Below are 14,826 nucleotides of genomic sequence, written 5' to 3'. Positions count from 1 at the left end.
ATCTGTCTGGCAGTCGATGTCCTTCCCTAGGGGATGCGTGGCTTCTCCACATGTGGACAAGTGGATACTTCTGGCATAATAGCCCAGAGCCTTCAATATGAGCTTCATCCTCACTTTGATAAGTTACTCATCCTTGGCTGGTAGTGACGGTTCATATAAAAACTGTCTTCCCACTTTGCATATCCTGGATGCTATTGACTTATTCTTAAACCCGAGGCAGCGGGCAAGAATAGCGATGCTGCATGAGGATGTCTCAGGAGTCAGTCAGGCCTAGCGGGGTCTGTGAACTTGTGTTGTCTGCACCTGACTTCTGGCCCCAAAGGATTAATTGTAAGTCGAGATGAAAAGATTCCCCATGGCTACTGTAGAACAGGAGTGACAGCATTTGGAGGGAGGGAGAAACCAAAGCCAGATAAACATGTAGAACGCTGGGCTTGTGCGGACAGCTTCAGCAGATGCATTGCTGTCAACCACAAGCTCAGCCCCCTTTTATGTGTGACTCTCAAACAGAAAACTGATGTAGCCGCAAGCCACAGATCTATCTAAAAGTGATTACAATGAATTCATCTTTAATGGGGTGAATGATGTACGAGGGGCATACTTAATCATGGTGCTGGGCCTGTGTGTGTTTTCTGACAGCTGAGCCCGATGTTGATGGAAATTGCTTGGGAAGGGTGGATTTCGGCGGACGCGTCCCTGGCTTTGAAGCCTTCCCCCTTCAGATTTGTTCTCTGGGCTAAAATGAAATAATCTCCTGTAGGACGTGGAATATTGTCATCATTCATGTTTTTCACCAAGTGTATGTGCAGTGGGCATATAATTGGAGACATCGTACTATACAAAGCTGTAAACTGTCTTTCCCCGTCTTAGCCTGTTAATATGACATACATAGTACTCCTAGATGTTAAACAGTGACCCAAGTGCTGTATAAACTTAAGTAGGAAATCCTCACGATACTGCATTCGATGTCCCAGTGACATCTTACAGATGAAACGCCGAGGTCCAGAGACGTGTCCTGCCCGAGGTCACGTAGCAGTGCAGGAGAGACGCAGGACTGGAATAGAGGACTGGGTGGCCACTGGTGATGTGAGCCCCTGACCACTGATCCCTGGGATCAGGACTTCATTCCCTCATGTCTCCTGTCATGCAATGGCATGGATTTAGAGGTAATTTTTTAATTTCAGCCATTTAACTTCAAAGATGGGGAAACTGAGGCCTGCTGTTATGGGAGATAATTAAGCCAAGAACCCCATGCATTAACATTTGCAGAGACAGCTGGGGGGGGGGCTAATTCACTGGATAAAACAATTGCTGTACAAGCATGAGGCCCTGAGTTTGAATCTCCAGAACTCACTCCATGCCAGCCATAAGAACATGTCTCTGTGATCCAGGCGCTCACACGGGGAGCTAGGAGGCAGACAGAGACAGGAGAATCCCCAGAAACTTTCAGGCCAGCTAGCTTCAGAGTGGGAGGCAAAGCCCAGCCAGAGACCAACATGTAACCATCTCACATTTGAGTCTGTACTCATCCCATGTATGTCACACGCATGCGCACGCACACATACACACGGGGGTGGTGGTGGGGTTAACGCAGAGAATAAAGAGAACCCAGTCTGAAACCCCACATCTAAGCCCCCAGACAGGACCATCCTTCATAATCATTGGCCTTGTTGCCTTGGTGATGTCTTTGGGTGGTGCTGAGGGCTCTGTAAGAGATTTTTACATTTCACTCATGACGTTGCTACTCACTGAACTTTATTACCATACAAGGTATTTGAATCTTTTGTGATGGTTTATTCAGATGATAATGGCCAGCATGACTAGAAGGAGTATTGGAAACCCCAGTGACTTAGCATGTCTGGGACCTAGACTGTGCCTGTCTCTAACAAGCTCCCTGGAGGTGGACTGGTCACACCTCAGGTCATCAAGGTGCACGTAGAGTATGGGAAACCTTGGCGGCACATTTGCCTTATGAGAAGCTTCACTGAGTATCTTGATGGCTGAGGAGTGGTGCCAAGGCCACGGGTAAGTCAGTAAGAACTGGCTCCACTCCACCTGCTGTGGCCATATCTTTAAAGGTGCATTGTAGCTCTATTCTAATTGGTCTTAATAATAAAAACGTAGAGTCAGATATTGGGGTAAATGCTGAAAGATCAGAGAAGTAAAGGAGCCAGCCAATAAAGAGACCTTTAACCTCTTCCGAATCCTTAAACCAAAATAGGCAAGATCCTAGCTCTACAAATCCTCAGACTGAATGCACTGAACTCTGTCTCTGCCCAGCCATTTCACTCCTGTTTCCACCTCCCTAGTGCTAGCATAAAAGGTGTGAGCTCTGTTCTCTTTTAGACTGATTCAATCTCCTGTAGCCCAGGGTGGCCTTGACCTCACAGAGATCTGTCTGCCTCTGTCTCCTGAGTGCTGAGATTAAAAGTGTGTGCCACCACTGCCTGGCCTCTATGGCGAACTAGTGTGAGTAGCTCTGCACTCTGATCTTCAGAAAAGCTTTCCTTGTTACAGCACAAACAAAATATCACCACAGTGCACCTTCACGGAGAGTTTTCATCTGGAATGTCCAGGTCAGGATTGCAAGATGTGGCAGTTGGGTCCATGCTCGATGCAAGGTGGGTTCTTCAAGACTCAAGATGTCAGCCAGCTGTGGCTCAAGTCTCAGTTCTGCCACTGCCAGCTGTGTGTCATTTAGTGAGCTCCTATACCAGCCCAACCTTAGTGATCTTATCTGCAAAGTGGAGGCGGAGCGTGACGTGCATGTACAGAAGACATGTCATCATCTCCTCAGTGACTGGCACACGTAACTCATAAAGAAATAAAGAGGACAACACGATTTCAGACACTGGAGATGTCAGTGAGGGGAGCGTATTCTTGTGAGGAGTCCTAGGCATCTGTTTTAATGAGTAAATGTGGTTTGTAAGTAGCTTATTAAAATCTTGTATGCCAGTGGTGCTCTGGTACCTGGGAACCATTTAAGAAAAACAGCTGATCCAGTCTTACGTGAGTTCCCTGCATCTTCCTGACTCCACGTGAGAAAAGACTTTCACCAATTTTATAAAACAGAATCTTAAGATCCCTCTGTGTTATCCTGCTAAATCAGAGACACGGGAATAATAGAAAAAGGAAACTTGAAATTTGGTCTTAAGTAACACAAACAGCTCCCTGACATCTTCACATTAATCATTGACTTGGCAGGCCCCAGGTCCCTTCTGCCTTAACCAATAGTTTCTTAATTAACTAAGTTCACAAGGGGACAGCCATGGCTGCAGCCTAAGGCTGGGAGAGTCTGGTGGGTGTCCTCTCTGGTGGCGGAAACAAGAGGCTCTCCGCTATTTGTGTGGCCTCTTCCCTGTTTTTGGTTGGTATCTCTGAACTGGTGACTTTCTCATCATCTGTCATGTTCTGTCTCTATCTCTTCAGAGGATGACATCAGTTAACTACTGAAGATTAGATGTATTTTTTTTTTTTTGGTTTTTCGAGACAGGGTTTCTCTGTGGCTTTGGAGCCTGTCCTGGAACTAGCTCTGTAGACCAGACTGGTCTCGAACTCACAGAGATCCGCCTGCCTCTGCCTCCTGAGTGCTGGGATTAAAGGCGTGCGCCACCATCGCCCGGCTTAGATTAGATGTATTTTATACACACCGTGTAAGAGACTTCCACCAGCACTAACTCATGTATCCAGGCAGAAAAGCAGTAGGTACAGGCTATTTCTAGAGGGGAAAAGTGGAGGATGAGGCTAGTGGCAGAACTGGGCTCGACCTGGGAGCTGTTGATTATGGGGGTAATTAGTCTCTATAATTTTCCTCTCCGGGCCTTTGTTGGGTGTGTTGTCTTCCTCCTATGCCCGTCCCTTAGCAATGATCTAGAATATTATTCCTCCAAAGCTATGCTACTTGTATTTCCAGGCATCGATCTGTACATTGCCTGCTTCAGTGCAGCAAAGGACAGAGAATAGGCAAGAGTAGTTACGTGGGAGGAGCAAGGGATTTGCCACAACACCTGCTCTGCGGGTCACCGTGCTGACAGTGATGTCTCAGTCTCTATTGAGGTAGTGTCGTCCTAGGAGGAAGTCAGGAAGGCCGTGGCTTTAGAGACAGCAGATGAAGAATCCAGATCTGCTGCTTCAAAACGAGCATGCAGAATTTCTGTTTCCTGCTTTGTAAGTGTAGGTTGTTATGCCAATCTAGCAGAATTGCGTTACGAATCAGAGCTCATACATGATCAATAAAAGGAGGCTGGGATTGCATCACAACTGTTATGTAGAGGGCAAACAGATAGAACTTGGATACAACAATTCAAAATCTGGAGTCTGATTCTAAGGGCATTCTCTCTCTATCCTGTAGATTCCAGAGAACTGGAATACAGGCCTGATCTTAGGTTGTATGATGACCCATATCTGTGGTCTGCTGGGAATGACCACAGTTGACATCCATACTCCCTTGTCAGGTTTCTTTCCCCTCTTCTCTCCTGGGAAAATAAAACAGGTCTCTACTTTGTTCCTGTGCTTTCAGGAGCTTGGGGGTGAGGATGGGGGATTCAGAAAACAGAGGTGCCGTCTGTAAAACGTGTTTGCCACGGGACAAGGGCTTTGTCTAGAATGATCATCACTGTCCTCAGCTCCAAAAGAGGTAGTAATGAATCTTTGTAGTGTGATTAACTCTTAAATTCTCAGAGACTCTTCCATGTCTACATCAGGGCTTTCTACACTATGTATTTTGAGCCAGAAGCTTCTAGATTGTGGGACATTGTGCCTTGTGCGTTCTGGGAGGTTCACCTGTTTATTTATAGCAACACAAAATGCCTCCCAATGTTGCCTTTGATCATCTGGGTCAGTGCTGTTCCAGATCAACACCCTGATCTGCAGACAGAGGGCTTCGATTAGTAGTATTATAGTATTCTGTATAGAAAAAGGGATCTTTGATATTGGTAAGGTAAAAGATACAATAAAGATGGATGTTGCATATGGGGTTGGTTTGGGTAAGAATGTCTTATTTGAAACCTATTATGCATCTTTGTCCTTCAGTTGCTTGTGTGGCAGTAGCCTAACTCAGTCTGCACTGACAAACAAGACAGTGCTGAGGATGTAACCCAGTTGCCGAGTGTGCGTGAGACTCTGAGTTCAGTTCTCAGTAATGAAGGGGGGAAAGCAGTCACAGTAGACGACGGCAGATGAGACACCTTGAATCAGCATACCCATTGCACGTTGACCTGCTTACGAGGCAGGCCACTTGAAAACCTTGGCTGCTTTGCCCTTCTAAAATGGGCTCTGTGACTGTGGCTTAATCTTGCTTGCTAAGGAAGCCTTAGGTTCAAGGGTGAGGTTGAGACACAGCAGTTGTTTTAGTGACTTTTGGGAGCAAGTTTGGTGACTAGAACAGCAAACCTGCACTGACCAACCAAGCTAACACAGCCCTGACAATGCTGCTGTATTGGTATGCAAGACAGATACTTATAAAACCACCCAGCAGCTAGATGAGACCCATCAGATAAGAGCCACAACTTCCTTCGTGAAGTAACCGGGAACCTGACTGTCTACAGTTGCTGAGGTCAAACACCATGATCAAGTGTAACCTGAGGGAGAAGGGGTTTGGTTTTTGCTTAGGGTTCCTGGGAAACTAGAGTCCATCACAGCAGGGAAAGGCATTGCATGGCCACAGGAGTAAAAAGCTGGTCGATCCCATTCCATTTGCACACAGGGAACAGAGAGAACAGGAGATAGACAAGGCAATAAGCTTTGAAAGCCCACCCCCAGTGATGTACTTCTATCCAGCAAGGATCTACCTCCTCAAGGTCCCCTCACTTCACCCCCAAAGAGTGCCACCAGTTAGGTACATTTCTTCAAACAGGGATAGTTTTCATTGTAACTACCACACTGAGTTCCTGTGGATTCTGACATTTCCTCCTAGCCCTGATGCATTGGTATCTAGCTCTTAGCCTATCAGAGGAAGGCTATGGCCATGGATGTTCCTGTTGAGTGTCATGAGGACCTTTCCTACCCCGCTTCATTGGAAAGACTGTCTTAAACCATATCTTCTAATTCAGATATACTTTGGAATTAAAAATAAGATTAAGCAAAAGTAATGGCCGTGTTGAGAACACACCGAGATCCCTTAGGAAATGACGCTGAATAAGGCCAAGGGGCTGGCTCAGTGGCTAAAGCGCTTGCTGTGCACCATGAGGATCTGAGCTTAGATCTTCAACACCCATGTGAATGCCAGGCACAGTGTGCTTGTAAGCCCCTGCCGCTAACCCCTACGAGCACTGGGGAACTGAGACAGGAGAACTCTGGAGATTTGCTGACCCACTAATGTAGCCCCAACAGCAATCTCCAAGTTCAGTGAAGGACTCTGTTTCAGAAAAATAAATAAATAAAAGTGGAGAAATATAGAGGAAGACATCTGACATCAGCTTCTGACCTCCATGCGTGCACAAATGGGTGAGCGTAGCACATGCGTGCACACACATACCACACATGCAAACAGAAGAAAGGTAGCTTTTTGTTTTCTTTTAGAAATACAAGTGTGGGTGAGAGAGTTCGTGCTTGCTATACAGGTGTGAGGAGTTGGGTGCTGGTCCCCAGCACCCATGTAAAGAGCCAGGTGTGCAAGCCACATCTGCAACCCCAGTGCAGCACACTAGGCACAGGAGGATCCCAGACACTTGATGATCAGCCAGCCTAGTCAGTTGGCGAGCTCCAGGTTTAGTGAGAGACCCTGCCTTCAAAACTACAGTGGAGAGTGATTCATGGAGATACCCTGGTACACCCGTGCACACACAGTGTATACACTGAAATGGAAGTGTGGAGCTGGGTGCAGCCCAGTTGTAGAGCACATGCTTGGCATGTATGAAACCCAGGTTTTGTAATTGCTGTGACGTGACCTGGCAGCTCTGTGATGTGGGATGAGGAACAGCCATCAGAAGCACATCACCTGGTTTTGTTAAATGTTTGCATCCTTGGGACAGTTGCCATGCCTCCCTGAGCCCCATAGTGCTCACCGTAAAATGGTCACAAGCATCACTGTAAGCTATAGGTCCCCCGCAGGACTGAATCACTCAGCAGCGGGAGTCACCTCACACTGGCTGCCGACTCTGCTGTCTCCCACTGGTGAGTACAGCCTAATTACCTCCTTCCAGATGCTTCTCCTGAGCTCTGGAAACTCAGCATCTTCTACTTGGACAGAGAAATAGAGACCTTAAGTGACTTGTATAATTGTCTCTTTCCCCAGAGTATCAGGAGGAGACCAGACTAGAAACAAGGATTGTAAAAGAGCCCCAGAGACCAACAGTGACTATTGAAAGTTAAATGGTAGCTACCACCTGCATGTTTGATTTGTATTATTTGACATGATAATGTCCGAAGTGAATACTCACATAATATTCCAAGCTATTTTAAATTGAAGAGTAGCTTTGGAAACCAGTGAGAATTTCAAACATATAATTTTATTCTGCAGAATAAAAAGCTGCAGAATTCATTCCCTACCTTAAGCTCTTACCTGCTCGCTTCCTAAGTGCAGCTAAGGAAGGAGTCCTGTCTAACGTGCTTGCAGGATCTGGGAATAAATTTGCTGGATGTACTGGAGAGAGCAGTCATCCAGGCTGCACAAAGAAAGAAAAGCTAGCTGGATTAAGTGCCAGTTGATTTTCATATAAAAGCAATAGACTTTCAAATAGTCCATGCCTGGCAAAAAAAAAAAAAAAAGAAAAAAAAGACTTTGAGTTCTTTCAGTTTTTTCCCCCTAATGTCTTTATAATCTGTGGTTGCAATAACCTGCTTTATGTAGCATATTTATCTTTGTCCAAGTAGATGCTGTAGTGACCACAGTCCAGACCATCCATGCTGCCTGGTGGGTTTCTTTGAGGTCCAGGCAACTGCTGTTCTCACCAGTGTGTGCTGGTCCCTGTGTGCTCATTGTCCCCATTCACTCAGGTCAGCCTATGTGATACCTGATACAAAAAGACAATTATGTTTGTGGAGGTGGTTTTGCTTTTCTTTCTTTCTTTTTCGTAAGTTTTTCAAGACAGGGTTTCTATGTGTAGTCCTGGTTGTCCTATAACTCACTCTGTAGACCAGACTGGCCTTGAACTCACAAAGATCTGCCTGCATCTGCCTCCCAAGTGCTGGGATTAAAGGTGTGCACCACCACGGTTGGGCTCATGGTTTTACTCTGTTTAAAAAAAAATTGCAGTTAGGAAATAATTATACATTCATGACTTGATTATTAGAATTTACCTGCCTCATGGGTAATAAGACATCATTGCCCCTAAACTAGTTCATAATTGCTTCCTTATTGACCTCTAGACAAGGGAACTATGTTCAAAAATGCATTTTAATGTTTTTATTTTTGTGCGTGTGTGATGTATCTATGTGTATACCATTGTGCAAGCCCACATGTCCATGTGTGAAGGCCAGAGGTTGGTGTATTTCTTCCTCTGTTGCTCTCTACCTTATGTTTTGAGATAGGGTGGTCTCTCACTGAGCCTGGGGTTTGCCATTTCAGCAAGATGACTGGCCATCAAGCCCTTGGGATACACTTGTCCCCGCTTTCCCAGTACCAGAGTTACAGATGTCTGTCACCGCCACTGGCTTTCACATGGATGCTGAAGGACTGGACTCTGGTCCTCATATTTAGAGGGCAAGCACTTCCCCTCAGCTCTGAAGTTTTCATTAGTCCCTTGTGGTCCAGAATGTGGGCAATGGAGCCCTGGCCCCAGAGTCTTTGCCATCTCATCACCTCTGCATCAGAGCTGCTGTGGGTCTTCTCAATATCTCTAGGATATGGTACATAACAAGTCTCTGGAAAGTGTCCCACGTTGACGACCCCTGGGACTGTATCTCTTAGGGTCATTATTAGGGTCAGTGCCTGGTGAAGGGTGTTCTTTTATAGATTCCAGATCCTATTATGTCAATTGTGAGCAGAGTGTTTCCCCTTTTAGCAGCCCTTGATTCCTCACCCACAGCCAGACACGGGCTTTTGAGCATTGTTTGTGTGCTGAAGTAGCATCTTGGCCCTGATGCTGACAAGGATCCCAGTGCCTTTGAGCACAAACTGCTAAATCAGCAGGAAGAAAGAGAAACAGTAGTGCTAACAGAACGTTTGACTACATAAAGATAGGCACACCCCAGTCCAGGAACTGTACTGGAAAGCCAGTCTAAGTGCATGTTTTTTCTCCCAGAGTATAAACCTGTAGTGTGTTGCCATCTAGTGGAACATATAGAAACTAGACATTAATGTATTATGGCCATACAGTTCACAAGAGCTACTTGCATGAGCTCAAGGGAAACTACTGAGTGTTTGGTTTTATTTTAGGCAAGAAATTCAGGGGTGAGGCCAAGGCTGATTGTTCATAGTATTCTCTAAAATAACTGAACAGTCCTCTGTTTCCCAAGGGTGTGTGGGTATTTACGACCAGGGCGTTATAGGGTTTTAAACCGATCACCCAGAAGAAAATGATGCATTCTCATTGCCATTGGCAAAGCAGACAGGTTTTTTTTTTTTTATCTGAAGTCCTGAACAATGCCTTCATGGTCATAGGATATTTTCATACCTTTTACTATGTGGTTTAAAAGTGTCCAGTACCTTTCTTAATTTTTTTCACAGAATAAAAATCCTATTAGGAGAAGAAGAAAACACATGCCTTCACAACAACAACAACAACAAAGTTTTAATTCTAGCCAGCATCTTCAGATGTCCTGTTTGGAGGCTTTAGACGTGTGGGATGCAAACCTGTGCGGTTATATTGGGGCATGTCTTCTGATCACTGACTGGATTTGTTTGCATCTCTGTTGTTTTGCTGGCGTTAGGTCACTCCCTGGTGCCACAGCAGCCGAGTGTGCCTCGAATCTGAAGAAACTCTACACTGTGCAAACAGTACAGGTGAGAGGGAAAAGGGACATCCTGGCTCACTCGGGGGTATAGTACTCCATCACCTACCGTGAAATTTCCTGCTGCTTTGGCAGCCCTTGCTCAGAGCTCCACCCTGGAGTTGTCCTTTAGGTCTATTTTCATGGCAACTGTTCCTCCATCTACCCCAGAGCAGGCTTTCTCTGACCCTAACTGAGACTCTGTCACCGAAATCTTTCAGCGATGCGCAGAGAGGCAGATAAGGGTGAAGGTTTTAGCAGGCCTTCATCCTTGCGCCCTGTAAACGTCTACATGTCAACCGCATTCTGCCTTTGTTCCTTTATGTTTCTGTATAACTGATGAGTGACAGTGGCATCTACCTCCATTGGTCACTGTAAAGACTGAGTATGACCATGTCTTCACTGTATTTGGTAGGATATTTGATGTTCAAGAGACTGCCCCCCACCCCAACAAGTCCGTAGTTCTATTTGACCTCTCTCAGTCTCTGACACTGGTGTGTGTCTCTGTGTATGTCTGTCTGTTCATCTCTGTCTTTCTCCTTCCTCCTCCCTCTGTCTTTTCCTGTGTAGTATGCATTCCTGTGCACGCGTGTGCACTCATGTGAAGGTCAGAGTCTAACCTTACATGTCATTCCTCAAGCAAAGGGTCTTTCATTGGCTTAGAACTTGCCAAGATTAGGCCACCTGGCAGAGACCCAGTTGTTTCAACCCCCAGCTCACCATTACTGCGAGTAGAGGTGGGCCCCACAACACCTGCCTTTTTAAATCTTAGTGCTGGTGAGCCAGGCATGGTGGCACATGCCTTGAGTCCCAACACTCGGGAGGCAGAGGCAGGCGGATCTCTGAGAGTTCAAGACCAGTCTGGTCTACAGATCAAGTTCCAAGATAGCCAGGGCTACACAGAGAAGCCTTGAAAAACAAACAAAATATGAGTATCGGGGTCAAACCTTTCTAAGATTGGTTTAGCCGTTTCCCCAGACTTGTTCTTTCATTTTCTACCCCTAAAGACAGTTTTCAAAACCTGATTTACTCTGTTAATCCCATTTTCTGTTTATTCCTAAACAAATCCCACCAAGTTTCTTTCCCTTGGTGCCCTTTCTAGCTGCAGATACAAGGCTCTCAGGGCTGCATCGAAGCCATGCTGGCTTAAATGTCCTGGATGTTCTACAAGGCACAGTTTAAAAGCATGTTTCCCCCTTGTGTCCTAAATTTTGTCACATCTTGTAATTCTATTGGATAGGCATACTGATTGTGTCCCGTGCAGAGCAGGCACAGACTTCCCTTTTCCTTTCAGCCCTTGCTGCCTGCATCGGGTTTAACAACTGCGCTTTCATACTCACACAGCCCCAGGTTCCGGGTGGTAAGCAGCGTGAGTGGTCCCTGTGAACACAGCAAAATGGTGTAAGGACACCCCCCCCAACCACAGACCATTTCTTATCTGCTTGGGAAAGTGGCCAATATGTGAAAAAGAAACTAACAGTGTTGCTCTCAGTGGTGGTGCTGAAAGCCCCGCCCCCAGTCTCCCGGAGAACTTCCGCTTTGCTTCTGTTTGGTGAACTCTTCCCAGGAGCCTCTTTATAAACTGCAGAGCACTTGATTTTAAAGCCTGCCTGCCTGAGGAAGTTCTTCAACCCTGCGGGAATTTTGAGGGATTCCTCCTTTCTCCTCTCTTTTGTGAAGTGAGAGCCTTAGAACGGGGTGTGGGATCTCCCAGGACGGAGACTAGAAAGTGGTCTTTCCACCACTGCATGGTAGCAGTATATGCAGCAGGGTTTGGATCTGCCAGGGACCAATTTAAAGACCGGGGACTGACACACACCAGGGGACAGTTTGCTCTGTAGTACTGAGATAGAATAGGCAGGATGCAGATTTTCCAAGTTTAGACTTTTAAAACGTAAGGTGCACGTGTTCTTCACCTGTACACCCTCTTCCCACCAGACTCTGCTCCAGCTGCAGCCAGCACTCCGGTTCTGGTAGTGTACGGCCTTCCGCCTGAGCCCGGACTTGAGTCAGGTGGAAGCATGCAGTCCCGTTCATTCTCTGCTGTATCTGACCTCTTTTCATGCGGCCAGTGCTGCAGGGTGGAATGAATGAATGAGTAATGAATGTACGCACGATTTTTCTCCTTTGTACACTGTTCTCATAAAGCTGTACCCAGGGGCGGCTGCACATTCTCAATGGGACAAAATGTAGTTCTTGGGAGGTCCAGGGCCAACCCTTAATCTTTATGTGTATGAAGCACAGACGTGTGCAGCCTACAGATAAGCTCGGGGTTTCCCTGTGGTTTGAAAGTTTTCTCAGGGCTGATTTAGAAAGGGTTCCTTCGTGAGGGGACAACAGTGAAAGGAGGTTGTGAAACACCTCAAGTTCCTTATTTGTACAACTAACGTGAGACTGGTGTCTGTTCCTTGAGGATGACCGAGGGTGGGACCGGATGCAGCTCTCTGCAGGGTTTGGGTTTATAGGCCCCTCACAACATGTTGCCAGGTGTTACTAGGGTACTGGGATCTGTCCCTTTGCCAGCTAGGGTGTGGGTTGCAGAGAAGTCAAATTGTCTGAGTGCCGTAGCTGACACTCAGCAACGTGTGCACATTTTTAATTCTTTTTTAAGCCTCTGTATATCTTATTTCCTCATCTCTAAAGCAAGACCAATCATGACAGATTTTATCATGCTTCGGTAAGCATGGAACTCTAAGGTGAAAATGCCCAGTAAGTGGCCGAGGCCAGTAGCACACTGTGTTACCACCCATCTCCTGCGCCGCAGCCTCATGCAAACACCCCTCTGTTCATGTAGGAATATTATATGCACAGCTTCACAGTCACGCATGCCAGGTGGATACTCTCAGAAGACACCACTAAAGCTTTTTATTATTATTATTTATGAAAACAAATTTGACTTGTCCGGAACTTTTGGTAACTCAGCTGTTGTTGTCTTTAGCATCTCGGGAATGGTCCTTGGTGCTTAAGGAATAGCAGGGGCAAGAGCATTTGAGCACATGAGGACAGGCTTTCCTCTTGCTTTCTTTTTTCCCTGACTGTGTGTTTAAATTCCCATAGCATTTATTTAAACACTTGCCTAAGGATTTGTGTCCCCTACCCATTATGTCTCGATGAAGTTTTAAGAACCACGTGCTATGAATCATGACTTAACATCAGATATAATCTCTTTTATTATGTTGAGGATGTTCTGCAAATCCAACTTTCATAGCAGGGGTGGGGGATGAGTAGTAGAAGATTACTATTCCAGGGAAACTGAGTCACATGATCCAGAATTGCCGTGGAAGCAGCTGCTCATGGACTCTGAGGCCGGAAGTCCCTCTGCTTCTGCATCAGCTCTGTTTTCCTTTCCCTGTGTGAGAAAAGGAGCAGGAGAGGCATCCAGAGGATCCCATGACCTCTGCCCAGAATACTCGCTGCAGCCACAGGACTTCTCTGCTGAGAGTTAAATTTATCAGCTGCTTTCCTGTCTTCCTTAGAACGTTCCGCTTTTCATTTCAATGTGTTTCCCACTGTTTGAACCTAGACAGGTTTCTCTCATATCTCTGCATCCTCAGCGAGCAAATTCAGAACAGAACGTGCCTTCTGAGCTTGCCCAGCCTACACTGGGGCAATGCCAGAGCTCCCCATCCAGTGTGGATTGCACAGGAGGGCTGGCTTGGAGCACGTGTTTCTCAGCATTGCCTGCCTATAGCCTTTAGACTCCACCTCTGGAAGCAGTCTTTTACAGAATTCACCCCAGACCACGGTAGTTCGTGTTATCACCTTCATGAATCGCCTCTCTGGCCTCACCTCTCCTGTGTCCTACCCAGGACATCCCATAGATGACTTAGAACTGAAATTTTCAGAGAACAGGAACTGTGTGTTTCTTCTAAAAGTGGAATTTCTATATCATTCATCATAACCAGACATCTTTGTAAAATATATATTTAAACTATATGTGTGTGTGTTTCCCACTAAAGTTGAAAAAATAGTGTAATAGCTGGAGCATATGTGCCTGGGAGATGGCTCAGCAGGTAAAGGCCCCTGTCACCAAGCCTGACCACCTAGGTTCAATCCCCAAAGCCCACATGGTGGAAAGAGAGAACCAACTCCCACAGTTGTCCTCTGACCTCCAGACCTCCATATGTGGTGGGTGTGGGCACACACACACACACACGTGCATACAAACCCACACATACATGTATTAATTTTTATTAAGATAGCAATACATGTCCCTTATCTGGAGGTCAGGCTACCTGATTGTGCTGTGCTGTTGAAGGTCATTTAATCAGGGCAGCAGATTGCTTTCCAAAGCCCGAGGAACAAAGACTATTCCATTACAGAGGTTTCCTAAGTCAGGGCTGATGGAGACGATGGGAGAGATTGGTTCATCACAGGGAAGCCAATGGTGCGTCCTCTCATAGGAGAATCTCGAGCCCCCTTGAAGGAAGAGAGACATCTGACTGGAAAAACAGGACGCGGACTTGAAGCCGATTTTGCTTGTGGTACCGCTCGTGCAAACTCAATGTCATTGTAAGAGGGGTCTTCACTTATCATTTCTTTATATTCTGTATGTCTGATAAATCAACATCTGTAGGAACAACCCAGAACTAGAAACAAGTCAGCTTGCTCATGGTCCTGTGCTTGCTTCTGAGACTAGAGCTCATTGTGTGTGTTAAAGGGGTAGGGGCTAGGAAGTGAATGAGATTTTATATTACAAACTACAAATAATTTAGTCACTTCTGATGTAAAACGTGGAATATTCCAATGTTAAATCTTTTGGTTGTGCCTGTCTGAATTTTCTCTTTTACCTCTGAGCTGTAGAAGCACCCTGGCATGGGTCAGCTACCCACTACCTTTGGCCCTGATGTGGCCTCAAGTCCTGATGGCCTCCATACTTACATCCAGACTTTAGGTCCCACTGACTAGCATAGGTCCCATATGCTTTCTAGCAATCTCCTGCTCCTGAGTGTAGAG

At 46.1% G+C, this 14,826-nt stretch overlaps 1 protein-coding gene across 4 annotated transcripts in view; it reads left to right on the top strand.

Moving 5' to 3' along the window:
- Eif4e3 (eukaryotic translation initiation factor 4E family member 3) overlaps window positions 1-14,826 on the top strand; it is a 417,079-nt gene that overhangs the window by 5,328 nt on the left and 396,925 nt on the right. For all 4 annotated transcript variants that reach the window (XR_005972187.1, XR_005972188.1, XM_041630166.1 and 1 more), the window contains exon 2: window positions 9,811-9,883. Coding sequence is in view for 2 of the 4 variants with exons in the window: in XM_041630166.1 (XP_041486100.1) it covers window positions 9,811-9,883 (73 nt within the window). In the remaining 2 variants the exon portion in view is untranslated. The remainder of the gene's footprint in view (window positions 1-9,810; window positions 9,884-14,826) is intronic.

The sequence above is a fragment of the Microtus oregoni genome, unplaced genomic scaffold (genome assembly GCF_018167655.1).
Source record: "Microtus oregoni isolate MIOR12 unplaced genomic scaffold, Mior012 000002F_ref0000024, whole genome shotgun sequence".
NCBI classification, from domain to species: domain Eukaryota; kingdom Metazoa; phylum Chordata; class Mammalia; order Rodentia; family Cricetidae; genus Microtus; species Microtus oregoni.
Note: the sequence above shows the minus strand (reverse complement) of the source record. Positions and strands in the feature narration are given on the sequence as shown.